The sequence below is a fragment of the Terrapene carolina genome, unplaced genomic scaffold (genome assembly GCF_002925995.2).
Source record: "Terrapene carolina triunguis isolate 2854851 unplaced genomic scaffold, T_m_triunguis-2.0 Scaffold171, whole genome shotgun sequence".
NCBI lineage: Eukaryota > Metazoa > Chordata > Testudines > Emydidae > Terrapene > Terrapene triunguis.
Genome location: NW_020664522.1, coordinates 4,262,148 through 4,275,743, shown reverse-complemented (window position 1 = coordinate 4,275,743; position 13,596 = coordinate 4,262,148). Strand labels below are relative to the sequence as shown.

Below are 13,596 nucleotides of genomic sequence, written 5' to 3'. Positions count from 1 at the left end.
GACATTATACAGACAAAGCCATGGGAACTGAAGAAACAAATACGCCATTGGCACACCACCAGAACCATGGCAGGAGAGCAGTACAATGGGGATAGCTACTGATGAAGGTGATCAGAACCATAGTGCAAAAGAGGAGCATGACGCCAGACCACTCACCCAACTTTTGTTTAAGACTCTAGAACAGGGGTCGGCAACCTTTCAGAAGTGGTGTGCCGAGTCTTCATTTATTCATTCTAATTTAAGGTTTCGCGTGCCAGTAATACATTAACGTTTTTAGAAGGGCTCTTTCTATAAAAGTCTATAATATATAACTAAACTATTGTTGTATGTAAAGTAAATATGGTTTTTAAAATTTTTAAGCTTCATTTAAAATTAAATTAAAATGCAGAGCCCCCCAGACCGGTGGGCAGGACCCGGGCAGTGTGCCACTGAAAATTAGCTCGCGTGCCGCCTTCGGCATACATGCCATAGGTTGCCTACCTCTCCTTTAGAACCTTAACAGGACACTTCAAATGATTAAAAACACAGTGGGGGTGGGGAGCAGTAGAGAGAGAAGTTGTGTGGCTAAATGTTTAAGAGGCTGAAGTAGAACTGGTGGAGGGGAATGGTACTAAGAACTAGCCATGGTAGCTCAGCTGGCATGTGTGTTTAAGGTCAATGAATTAAGGCCATCCCAAGGCAAACTTTTTCCTTTCAATACAATGAGCTGAAGGTGCCCCTTGATGCACAAAATAAAGGTATTAAGGCATGCCTTACAAGTACTTCCTATTTTACATTTCTTAGCAGCTGAGTGATGGTTCTTCAGCGGCTTTGGAAAATCTAGACACCAATAGCCCTGAAGGAACAAATGCATTGGGCCCAGTCTGCTTTTGCCCAGACCTGAAACCAGATGCTCAACAATGCACAGAGAAAGAGAGAGGTGCTAATTCTATAGACATTTACTATCTAACTTTGAGGACAGAATTTAGTACTGAGCCTAAGCCAGTCCACAACTGTAAAACTATTATGTGCATGATTGAGTGATCTGCCATGCATAGAATTATTAAGCACCATTTGAGCCAGAAGCTGACAGAGTACTCCTAAGGTTGTGTCACAGATTACCTACACCAGAGGATCTGTGTGAACTGAACTGGAAAAAACAAGCAAAAGAAATGTGTGTAAATCTGTACCTGGAGAGTGTTTTAAATATTGCCACATTGGGATATGCTCTGCAGTGCTTCTGATTAACCCAGGGAAAAGACATGAAATTGATATTTATTCATTTATTTGTAATGCTTCCAATAAGGATTCAAACAAACAAACAAACAAAAAAAACATTGTTTTTTTCCAAAGTGGCCAACGACACTAACATGCACATGTCCAAAAGGATACCTAGGGGCCCTGGAAAGTGTGGAAGCGGGAGGGGAAACTTGTCAAAAATATGACTCAAAATATAGACTTATTAATACTCAGCAGGGCCGCCTGGGGGGGGAGGGGGCGCAAGTGGGGCAATTTGCCCCAGGCCCCGGGCCCCACAGGGGCCCCGAGAGTTTTTCGGGGCCCCTGGAGCGGGGTCCTTCACTCGTTCTGGGGGGCCTGGAAAACTCTCATGGGTCCCGGGCCCCCGGAGCTTCTTCCACTCCGGGTCTTCGGCTGCAATTCGGCGGCAAGGTGTGTGTGTGTGTGTCCTTCCGCTCCGGGACCCGCCGCCGAAGGGCCGGGTCTTTGGCGGCGGGGGTGTGTGTGTGTGTGTCCTTCCGCTCCGGGACCCGCCGCCAAAGTGCCCTGAAGACCCGCGGTGGGGGGGTCCTTCCGCCCCGGGACCCGCTGCCGAACTGCTGGGTCTTCGGCAGCGGGGGCCCCCCGCCGCCGAAGACCCCAGGCCCCCTGAATCCTCTGGGTGGTTGTGATACTCAGGGAAGTTAAGGAGACAGACCCAAGCTTGAATTCAGAGCCCCTGTTTCTCTTTGAAGAGGCGGCTGGGATCTCATCATTGGAAAGAGACAAAAGCTGACAACACTTTTTTTTTGTAAGTTTATTGTTTTTAAATATCAATTTTGTAAAGTAATTGTTGGACTCCATTAACATTCAGGTAAACAAGTGAAAAGACAATGGATGGGCATGATGTCTTAGCACAGGCACAGCCAAAGAGAGCAGGGAATGGAGGCTGCTTGTGTTTTGGGGAAAGTCAGACATCCCTCTCCCTCCCGTTCCTGTTTCAGCAGAAGCAATGGTGGGAGCCTGGAGCCAACCTGGGATGCCTGTATTGCCGGTCATGAAAAGTACAGGGGAGGGGTAGGGAAGGGCAGTTGTGGGATCACAGCACTGTACTTGCCCCTTTCACTCACTGCAGGAGCTTCATCTGATGGGGCGGATGGCAGCAGTCAGTTATCCCATGGCTGGACCATCTGACAGATCAGAAAGCCATTCCCTTAGGTTGGGGAACAATGAGCTCTTTGGGATATTCTCAGTTGCTTTTTAGTACCAGTTTAGTTTCCCCACTCGTTAGCCACCACAGGCCTTTCTGAATTTTAACCCTCTCATCATTTTGGAATTCATACTAGCTCCCCCACTACTGGGCACCTGCAGCAGCAACTGTTATTGGAAGAGCCATTTGCCTTTACTTAGCTTGATTCTGGATGTCCCACTCCAGCCTGCCCATTTCTCCTCCTCCTCCTCCTCCATCATCCCAGAGGCCTGGCTCTGCCCATGCTGTCAAAGCCTGGCTCATGAAGCATCCTGGTGTTAAGGTGAACTGGTTGTAAATCGTAGATCATGGTCACACTATACACACTATGATTAACATTAGATTTTTTTTCTTAAAAACGAACAAAACAAAACAAAAAAACAAGGCAGCTGTAGGAAGAAGTTAAACACACAGCTTTGTGGCATGCTCCACAATATAAAAGAATCCCAAGCATTCAGTTCAGCTGGCAGCAGCTCTGTTTGACTTTCTAGCATGGGTCTTCAAACCCAGCCCTGGTTAGTTCCCTGCTCCTGGCCTCTCCCAGTGAAATGGGGCTCTCCTCTTCTTCCTTTGCCTTATGACTGTTTTCTCAATGACTGGTTGTTTCCTTTGGGAAGAGGCTTCTCTTCAGAGGGAGTGTTTGTGCGTATTTATAGCCCATGGCCCTGATCCTGCAGAGCCCTATGCAGTGGACACCAATCCTGTCTGCAAGGGGTCTCCAGGATCAGACCCTGGGTCTGCATGCTTGCATGTGTGTACACATACATAGGCAGGATAGTCTCTTGGAAGGAACATGAGTCCTGCGTTCTGCTTCTCTTCCTCCTCATCTAGCTTTAGGACTGGTTATTCAAATACAGGGCAATGGCCCTGGATACTGAGCAGTTCTCAGGGATAATTTGGGGGGAGTCTGCTCTCAAATTTTCACACACCCCTGCCTCCATTCTGCTTAGGCCTCCCCTTCTCAGGAGTTTAGGACAGAGACGACCAAAGGGGGATGTTTTACTTAGCTGCTCCTCAACTCCTCAGTCCATTCTTATGCATGACAGCTCCTTCTCTCCCTCCCCTAGCCTGGCAGGCTGACAAACAAGCAATGGGACACGGGAATACTCCTGTAATAACCCTGAAGAGAAATGGACAAGGCATTAATGTCACCCAGTGAAACCCATCTTTCAGCTTCCTTCCGTGACCTCCAGTACCACTCTGTCCCCTCAGGACTCTATTCCCAAATCACTGCCATCACACTCAAAAGCCATTTCCCCAGCCTTCAGAGCTCCAAGTTCCATCAGCATCTCTTCCACGCAGGCTTCTTCTCCAGGGCGGGAGGCTGCATAGGTCGCTGACAACTACAAGGGCACCACCAGAGTTCGAAGTGAATAGTTACTTTCTGTTATGTAGTTCGGAGTTGGATGGCAAATTCCAGCAATCCCAGGGCACTTTTTGACCAAAGACTTTGCTTCCATGTTTTCCTCCCACACTTATCAGGCTTCAGCCCAGCATGCTTCTCAATAGTCACTTCTTCCCACTTGCTACTGCAAAGGGCAAGTCTAGTACCTTAAAGCTACATCTAAGAACGTGCCTGACCTGCACTTGCTTCTTTGGAGACCCAGCAAATCTTCAAACAGAGCTCCAGCTACTGACACAATATCAACTGAATACTGAACAATATCAAATATACGGTATAGGAAAAAACAAAACTGAAATGCTTAATGGCATATTTATACATATTTATCAACAGTCGACAAAGAGGTGGCGAGTTACACATCCATTCTGTATGCTAACAACCCTGATGCACATATATGTAAACACACATGCTCAGCTGATGCATCACATTTTACATATAGCCACATATCAGAGGAGGTGACCCTAAAAAATGTACAGTGAAGGAGGCACCTGGTGCACAATCTGTTCTTGTTTCCAATGCATGCAAAATGGACATTCAGGGCAATGTTACTTTAAGGCTGCTTCTATGGTTAAATTATTTCCTGCCCAACCCCCAATCAATCTAGGCTGTGTTGATACACTTCTTCCTTAGGTCACTTTAAGCACATAAGGGCTTTTTTTTTTTTTTTTTTTTTTAAAAGGGGCAAAAAAGGGGAAAAAGGGAGAAAAAATAAGCCTCTGGATTGATCAATTTGCCCACTTGTGGGAATCCCTCATTCAGTGTGTAGCAATGGCTGTGGTACCCAACGCACAGTGGTGAAGGGGTGTGTATAGCCTAGAAAGAACACAGGATCACCCTCACCCCAAACCTGATTTGGAACACTCTTACTTTTGAAAGTTACAAAAGAAACACTTCAGGGAAATAGAAACATCTCTTAAAGGGACGGGGGGATAAAGCAAAAGGAACCTCAAATCTTAACTGGGCTGAGAATAAAAACTTCCTGCTTCTGCTCAGCCAACAGCTGCAAGATGCTGCAGTCCCCAACTCAAGTACCCATAAGGGGTAGGGAAAAGTGAAATAGCTTTGTTTAAAATATATCTATCTATACATATAGAGCATCTTTTAGAGAGAGAGAGACACACACACACACACGTTTTATTACGTAGGATTTGAGGCGCACACTATCCTCTTATGTACAGGGCAATAGCGATTCTGTTAGTCCAATGGAGTGGCAGACTGTTAAAGCCACACACATTTAGTTGGTAACATCTAGCTTGGATTTTAACCTACACAAAAAAGTATGTTCAAACGGGTGCCTTCTTAAATCCTGAATTTCCCAGCTTGAGTGAGTTGGTTTCCAACTCTTAATGTAGGTTTTAAATGAAGGGCTTTTAAAAAACAATGTTTAACAGGATATGGGATTTTTGGCATAATTACAGCATATATGACAATATGCCATGAGCAAGCAAAACTGTATCAAAGAGAACTATGATGCAAAGACAAAATTAGTTTGAAATAACATGAGAAGACACCCCCAAAGTCATCCTGCATTTGTTTTGTGGAGGATTTTGAGTGTTCCGGATCTCAGCGCTTACCTACCCTCCCCCTTTTAATATATCCTTATACAGAAGTATTAGTTCAAATTAGGAACTAACAAAACCAGACTGGACATCAAGCCTCTCCAGTCCCCATGTTACATGACTGGAAAGAAGTGTGCAGGAACATAAAGCAGGCTTATTTTTCAGTCATTTGTAGAATTTGGGGGGAAAATGGGGTAAGAATTCACTCCCAGGCTATGAACCTGAGAGACAGGTTCAGCCCAAAATGAATGGGTCAATTTGTTGTTTTGTTTTTAAATGAGTTACAAACCCCAGGGAAAAAAAGCAAAAAGTTAGAATTTTAAATTCTAACTATTAAACTCTCATGTTTATTTAGCAACGTAAATGTGTCTGATTGGAACAGGCCATCTCCTCCAGATCCTTCTGGGCTGCATCTCAGCTTGAAGGACTGTGTCCCCTGCTTCTCATTTCTACCAGGCTTTGCACACCAAGGCCCGGTCCACACTAACCCCCCACTTCGAACTAAGGTACGCAAATTCGAAGTACCTTAGTTCGAACTTACCGCGGGTCCAGACACGGCAGGCAGGCTCCCCCGTCGATGCCGCGTACTCCTCTCGCCGAGCTGGAGTACCGGCGTCGACGGCGAGCACTTCCGGGATCGATTTATCACGTCTAGACAAGACGCAATAAATCAATCCCAGAAGATCGATTGCTTACGGCCGGACCAGGAAGTAAGTGTAGACCTGCCCCAAGTCAAACTTTCCTATAAGCAGCTAGGGAATGCCATGGAGTCAGGACCATGGGGAAAAGAGAGGAAAACAAAAAACCCTGCTTCAGTTTCCAGTTATAAACTTAAAACAAACAAAAAAACCAAGGCAAAGGTGTTCATTGTCCTCACGAGGCTGTAGCCTGCTGCTCTGTACCTCTGTGTTTCTGCACCATAAACATCATCACTGAAATAATGGGGAGGACAAAAAAAAAAAAAAAAAAAAAAGGAGGGGGGGGGTCAGAATCGCTGGTACAGTAGCTTTCCCTACCACACAAAACTGATGTGTAACTAACTCAGCCACAAGGTCATGGGAAAGTTTTACTTGTTTAAAAAAAAAGTAGTTTAAAAGTAACAATGATAAGTACTGTATGGTAATATTGGAAGTATTTATATACATAGTTTTCTTTGTCTTTTGTTGAAATGTCTCCTGGTCACTTGGTGGCACTTGGGGTCCCTTTTGCGCGGTCATCTCCAACCTTCCCCCCCAACTCTCCACTTCTCAATACACGGTGCTATTCCTTATGCCACAGCACAGTATCATGCTCAGGATCATTTCGAAGATCTGTAAGGAGACAAAGCTACCAGTGAAATTCTTATTTGTAAGCCCTAATGACCTAAGACATCCCCATCCATTATATTCTCCTGGCCAGAGCTTAAGGACACAGGGTTTGATTCCCTGGTCTGCAGTGCTAATCCAGGACCCCATCATCCTTCCTTCACTTCTGGCACAAGAGGAAGTGGGGGTCATGTCCTGGGCAGAGCCATGCTATACCTATCCTCCACTGACTGTAAGCCAGTTAGGCTCTCAGCTGCTCTAACTTCCTCCAGTGTTGGCTACAACAGGATCGGGGCACTGCAATTGGCTGTTTCCTGAGGTCACTCTACCTCCACTGTGTCTTAGCAGAGCCTGGACATTGTTGAGAATTCAGCTCATGATTTACAGTGCAAGAACAGGACAATGGCCCATCTAGTCCTGGTATATTGCCTCTGAAAGTAGCCAATGGATGCTTTGGAGGAAGGAGTAGAAATCTCATATGAACTAACTGAAGAAGTTCTGAAATGTACGGGGAAATAAAATTGCTTCCTCCAGCTGGGAGACCCGCTTGCACCTTGAAGAACAGGACAGAGAGCTCTTGTAACTTCATCTCAGCTAGAGTGGTTTTTAAAAATTCGTGTCTAATCCCCTTGTAAAATTTAAAATGCTATATACCTCAGTAATATCCTGCAGCAGAGAGCACTACAGGTTAGTTGTATTTTGAGTAAAAACATTGCCTTAGGTTTCTAAAAGGGGCACCTGGCAAAATTAATAACCACCGCTTGTTCTGCTGTAGACCTCACGAGTTAGAACTCAGAGTAGAGCAGCCAGCCTGGAGACAGTTACTGTGGTATTCTTGGTTGCAGGACAGGGGGCAACAGAAGAGAGAGCACTGATGGGAATGAGAATTGGAATGGACAAGGAAAGGGGCGCTGTGCTCCTGGCTAGCTCTCTAGTCTACCTACACTGAGGTGGGAAGCGGAGTGCATCATGGGAAGGATGGAATTAAAATGGTTTTCAAAGGAGATGAGGTGGTGCAGCAGATGAAGTTATTTTGCCTTTACACTCCAGAGACTTGCCACTAAATATGGCTCTGGTTACAATTCTCCGAGTCTGGCGGCTCCCACCCTACTCTCTAGTGAGTCTCTGTCTGTCACGGAGCCAACACTCACCTCGGCACAGGTGGGATCTTTCAGGATTGCGGTACACTGGTACAGCTGCGGAAGGGCTTTCTTGACAAACAGGGCAGGAGAGGTCAGTTTTGTGGGGGGGCCCCAATAGGAGTTTCAGATCAGTATTAGCAGTAGAGCTGCATGGAGTAACACAGCCCATGCCGTGTTAGTGAGTCAGTGGTAGCCACATGCTTTCACGAGCACTAGATTTATAGTTTCACTTTAAAAATCCAGATGAAAGTCACAGAGTTTAAACCATAAACCCTGATGTGCTGCACCAATATTCACACTTACCATGATCACAGCCACCACAATGGCTGCAATACCGATCAGGTACAACTTCTCTGAGAACAGCTCATCAATTTTCTTATGACAATCCTGGGGTAGGCGACCCTAAGCAGAGGAGAACGCAGACAGCTTAGTCTCTCTTTCTCTCTCTAGCTGTGCACCAAGGCACATTTGTACAGGAAGAAGTGGAGTTCAATATTTCTACTATCCCTCCCCCTTCCCATGCAACTTCATGGCGTAATTTCCTGGGCCCAATGAAATCAATGGCAAAAATCCGATTGATTTCAGTAGGAATGAAAATTTCACCCCTTCGGTAGCTTCCAGCACCTTATTTCCTGCATTTTTGAAGAACAGCCAAGCTGGAGCCACCCCTAGCCCCTAACCGTAGCATGCAAGAGTAGCACCATACCGTGGACTGACTTTCTGTGGAGGATTTGTTTGGTACTGAATAGCCCATCCATTTCCAGTGGGGCTGTCAATGCTGAGGAGATGAGTTTCTTATCCTTACTCCTTTGCTATCCCCACTTACTCCCCCCGCCCCCACACCTTTGCCAGCTAGCAGAGAGGACTGGCTCCTGAGTGGATATTAAGACAGAAGATGGGTTGTTTAATTCTGATGCATTGCTTTCTTCCCCTTCTTGATTGGAGGGTGATGGAGAAGTCAACTCCAATTCAAGAATTGGGACTGAGCAACCCCTGTTGCCCTACCAGGCAAGGGCGAGTTTCCAGGGTGTGTCAAGGTTGTAGTAGGGCTCCATGGACTTGCTCCCTCACCCAACACTGTATGGTAGAAACAGCAGCCATCCCTACCTGGGCAAGAGTTTCCAAGAAGCTTTTTTCCTTTGGACAGAGATCACTCTGGATGAGCGAGGTGCCTATGGCCATCATGCTGTTTGCACCGCAGCAATCCAGCTATATGTGGAGAGAACACAGGGTTAGCAGGTATCAGCTTGGCTCATATGGAGAGTAGCAAACCTCCAAATTCAAGTTCTGATTTCTATGTAGTGCAGTGGCTGGATAGGATAATCCTACCAGATGTGTATTCCTGGCCCCTGGAGATCCCAGAAGATCTAGCTAGAGCCAGAGGAAATGTTGGACGAATTAATCTGAGCTGAGCTCCTCTTCCATTGGATTCTATTTAATGAAGGCATGGGATAGTTTCAGGGTAAACAAAAGGGCTTTTATTTAAACTCGGACATGACTTAATGGGCTCCATGTTAGACAGAATACTATGTGGGCACCTCCGTCATCCTACCCATCTCAGGTAGCTATACAACATGCCTAAACATCCAGGACAAAATATTAAGATCAGGATGTAATTTAGTCTCCAGTGGGCCCTGTTCTTGCCATCTCTTGGTTCAAATACTCAGACCTGGCATCTCCCCGTCACCATTCCTTCAGCTCTTCATTGTCTGTTATTTGACAAGCCTTCTGAAAAGAGGTGTTTTTGCACCAAGCTCTGACAACAGCTAGGCTTGAGCTAACTCAGATCTTCACAGCAAAGACCCTGTGCTGAGAAAGCCTGGATACCAGCTCCTGATCATGTTAATGCCTTTGCTACACTGAGTCCAAGACACCAGCTGTTGAACCTCACTGCCTCTTCCTTCACAGGCGGAGCAGTTTATGCATAACAATGCTTATTCCTGACCACTTCTGTAAAGTCCCACAAACTGAAGGAGGGCTCATCACACATGGGTTGGTCAGATTACTCCAAGGTGCATCTCTCTTGTGGATACCTGGGGACCTTTTATTTGGAGATAGTACTGCAACTGGGTAGATTATTGTATGCCCTATGAAGAGCCCCCCATAGCTATCCAAGGCACCTTACCGTTTCGTGGAAGGTCTTCACCACAGTTTTTGCATTAGTTGCATCAGAATCTGACGGGTCTTGTTGCAACGCTTGTTGCAATGCTTGGTCGTAGAACTGCTTCACGTCTTTGGCAACCTAAAGAGGGAGAGCAAGAAAATCCCTCTTACAGCCACAGAAAATAAATCTAAACAGATCCTTCCAACTGCCGTGCAAGGCAGCGACAAAGTGGTACAGATGCCAGGCAGCCCAGCTAATCACAAGTCACTGTCAGTGTCATTCCCAGATGAGTAAGAAGAGCTGGGCTGTATTTGTGACAATTATGGCAATATCCTATAATATCCAGGATAAACCTTACTGACCTAACAAACTTAATTCAAATACGCTTGGAGTTCATTATATTAAAAATGTGGGGGATCGTATGGAACGTCTTTAGAATCATAGGACTGGAAGGGACCTCAAGAGTCCGCTGCACTCCAGTCCCCTGCATCTAGAGTCTAGACCATCCCTGACCGGTATTTGTAGAACCTGCTCTTAAACATCTCCAATGACGGGGATTCCACAGCTTCCCTAGGCAATTTATTCGAGTGCTTAACCACACTGACAGTTAGGAAGTTTTTCCTAATGTCCAACCTAAACCTCCCTAGTTGCAATTTAAGCCCATTGCTTCTCATTCTATCCTCAGGAGGTTAAGAAAAACAATTTTTCTCCGGCTTCCTTGTAACAGCCGTTTATGTACTTGAAAACTGTTATGTCCTCTCTCAGACTAGACTATGTCTTCTCTTTTCCAGACTAAACAAACCCATTTTTTTCAATCTTCCCTCATAGGTCATGTTTTCTAGACCTTTCATAATTTTTGTCGCTCTTCTCTAGACTCTCTCCAATTTGTCCACATCCTTCCTGAAATGTGGCACCCAGAACTGGACACAATACTCCAGTTCAGTAGTTCCCAAATTTCAACAACCTGTGAATCCCTTTCACTAAAATGTCAGGTCTCGCGAACCCCCTCCTAAAAATAAATATTTCCAGGGATTTTCTCCTTTACCGGCGTATAAATTATAAAAGCAGTGATCTTGGAAATATAAAATTTGTTATGACATGCTTATTGCACAGTATTTATTAATAATTATTATTTATCATGACAGTATCTTTATTACATTATGAAAACGGCAACATTCTTCCAAGATATCACTTTTGTAGCTTGTATCACTTTGAATAAGCCTGTTATAATACATGGCTTCTATGTTTCATCCAGGAGTATCAGATGTGAAACAGCATGAAGGTATTGAAGAAGCCAACTCAAAGGAGTTCCTCCTACACAAGCATTCAGGTCTTGAGCAGTCCAGGCAAACAACGCATGTTACAACAAAGCTTAAACTTGTTCTTCATAATAATTTTAAAAACAATACTAGCTGCCTATTTAATTTTAAAAACAGCAAAAAATATCCATCTCCCTTTCCATTTCTTATAAGGAGTCTTGAAGTTTCAATCTCCTCAGTGTGATAGATCTGCTTGCTTTGATCTGCTTAGCTCTTGGAAGTCCAGGGGCCTGTGCTGCCTAGGGTCCCTAGGGACAGCTCTGTCTGCCATTGGGAAATTTTTTCCCAAGAACCCCCTGTAACATTTTGCGAACCCCCCGGGGTTCATGAACCCCAGTTTGGGAACCACTGCTCCAGTTGAGGCCTAATCAGCACAGAGTGGAGCAGAAGAATTACTTCTAGCAGGAAGACAAGATTAATGCAACTTCTAGGAGATATTAGGAACTTCAAAGGACTTTCTAGAACAATATATGTAAAGTGGATTTCCTAGGAAATACTCAGGGGTGAGAGAAATGCAAATGACCCAGTCTGAATCCATTCTTTTGAAGCTACCCCTTGAGTAGAGATACCTATTGTCTGAATACCTGCTCCTGAATACTCCAGTTCAAAGACCTCCAAACCATATAAAAGGATGGACACTTTCATGAGTGCTCTCATTCTGAGCAAAGAGTGTGATGAACTTGAAACCACAAAGCAGGGGAGGTGTTTTAAAGGATTAGTCCTGCCAGAGACCATGTTGGAGGGGGTGATCTCTGGTAAGCTTATTAGCATGCATGCAGGTACTTTTATTGCTTTTAATATTTTTGCTGCAATGCTTTTACCTTAAGAATAAAATATGCTTGTTTAGAAGAACTGTGTGGTAGCTTAACTGTGGACAGTTACACTTGGTCTCTGAAGAGAAAGCAAGCAGACTTATTTAGGCCGACTATGTTTATTTATAGAGGTAAGTGGTAGGGACCACTTCCCCTCAGCCTCACAGAGCTCAAAGTACTTCAAGCTACTGAATGTTTGAAGGGCAAAAAGTATAAGCATTCATTACACACTGCCTTTCAGCCAATGATATCCAAGTATTCTACAAATGCTCTCTCTATACCAGAGGCGGATTACGGTTTTGTGGTCCCTGGGCCAGAGCAATTGGGGGGCGTCTGTCCACCCCCTCCCCGCCCAGTGATCCTACCAGGGAGTGGGGTCGGGACATGAGGGCTTTCCCCAGCAAAAACACTGGGCGGGCGGAGCAGGTCGGGGCGTGCCCATTTTTCCGGGGCTACCCCAATTGGCCAGGGCCCTTGGGCATGCACTCCATTGGCCCCAGGGCTAATCTGCCACTGCTCTATACACAGACTGATGTTTTCAAAGCTGCCTAAGGGGTATGGACGTTATAGCTAATAGACACTGGGTGCCCAAATCTGCTAGGTGGCTTTGAAAAACTTCCACCATATTGTATAAATCACCTATTTGCCCACTAAAATGCAGCCACCTCTGGGGAAGAACGTGGCAGCAATCAACAGTGCAAAGCAATGCTATGCGGTGCCAGAGGTACATGGGGAAGCTTGCACAGGTGTTGCCTGCACTGTACATTAATAGAAGACCTCAGGATCCAGGGAGGTTGGCCTGGCGCCTTTCACAAGCGCCAAAACTCACTTTAAACAAAATATTCCCCCTTGCAAGAAAAGCAGTTTTTCCTGAACAGGAAGAGGGAGGGAAGAGGAGCAGAGGGAAAAGGTTAGACAGCAGAAACAAGAGGGGACAGAGTTCTTAAACTAAATCTGCAGCAGCCCAGACCTCACAGTGCTGAAAGGGGTGGCCAAATCACAGAAACCCCAGATTTGATTTTATTAGTTGCCCTTTTGCCCCCTCCCTTCTGCCCAATGTATTGGATTTGAGTATGACATCATCAGGCCAAGTCATTCACTAGTAGAGTCAGGGGAAAATTAACACCCTCCTCCCCCAAATGGCATTCTAAGCCATCTCAGCCAAATCAGAAATCAAGGAGTGCCTCCGATGTCATAATGAAGTAGGCGTGGGATGCCGGTTTTATTACCGGATCTTCCCCAAGGTGATGTCATTAAGGGTTGTAAGATGAGGCAAAATGCAGCAATTCCATTTATTCAGCACCATCTGGACTTGACTGGTGGACAAATGCTGCTAATAACATTTCCTCTCACTGAACATGGTTCAGTACTCCAGTGTGCTCCAATGCCACTGGCACCAGTTAATGCAAGTGACCTTTAGTCAGAGCCATTCAGCAAAGAGGTTTACAGAGAGTAGCCTCTTCTTTGATAGGGTTACCATACGTCCGGATTTTCCCGGACATGTCCGG

General features: G+C 45.4%; 1 protein-coding gene across 1 annotated transcript in view; it reads right to left on the bottom strand.

The window, feature by feature from the left end:
- Positions 1-6,063: 6,063 nt before the first annotated feature.
- The window catches only part of CD81 (CD81 molecule), a 46,530-nt gene continuing 38,997 nt past the window's right edge, over positions 6,064-13,596 (bottom strand). The window contains exons 5-8 of the mRNA XM_029912050.1: positions 9,979-10,095; positions 8,961-9,062; positions 8,157-8,255; positions 6,064-6,717 (exon numbers count right to left, since the gene is read on the bottom strand). Coding sequence (XP_029767910.1) covers positions 6,655-6,717; positions 8,157-8,255; positions 8,961-9,062; positions 9,979-10,095 — 381 coding nt within the window. The 3' untranslated portion in view covers positions 6,064-6,654. The remainder of the gene's footprint in view (positions 6,718-8,156; positions 8,256-8,960; positions 9,063-9,978; positions 10,096-13,596) is intronic.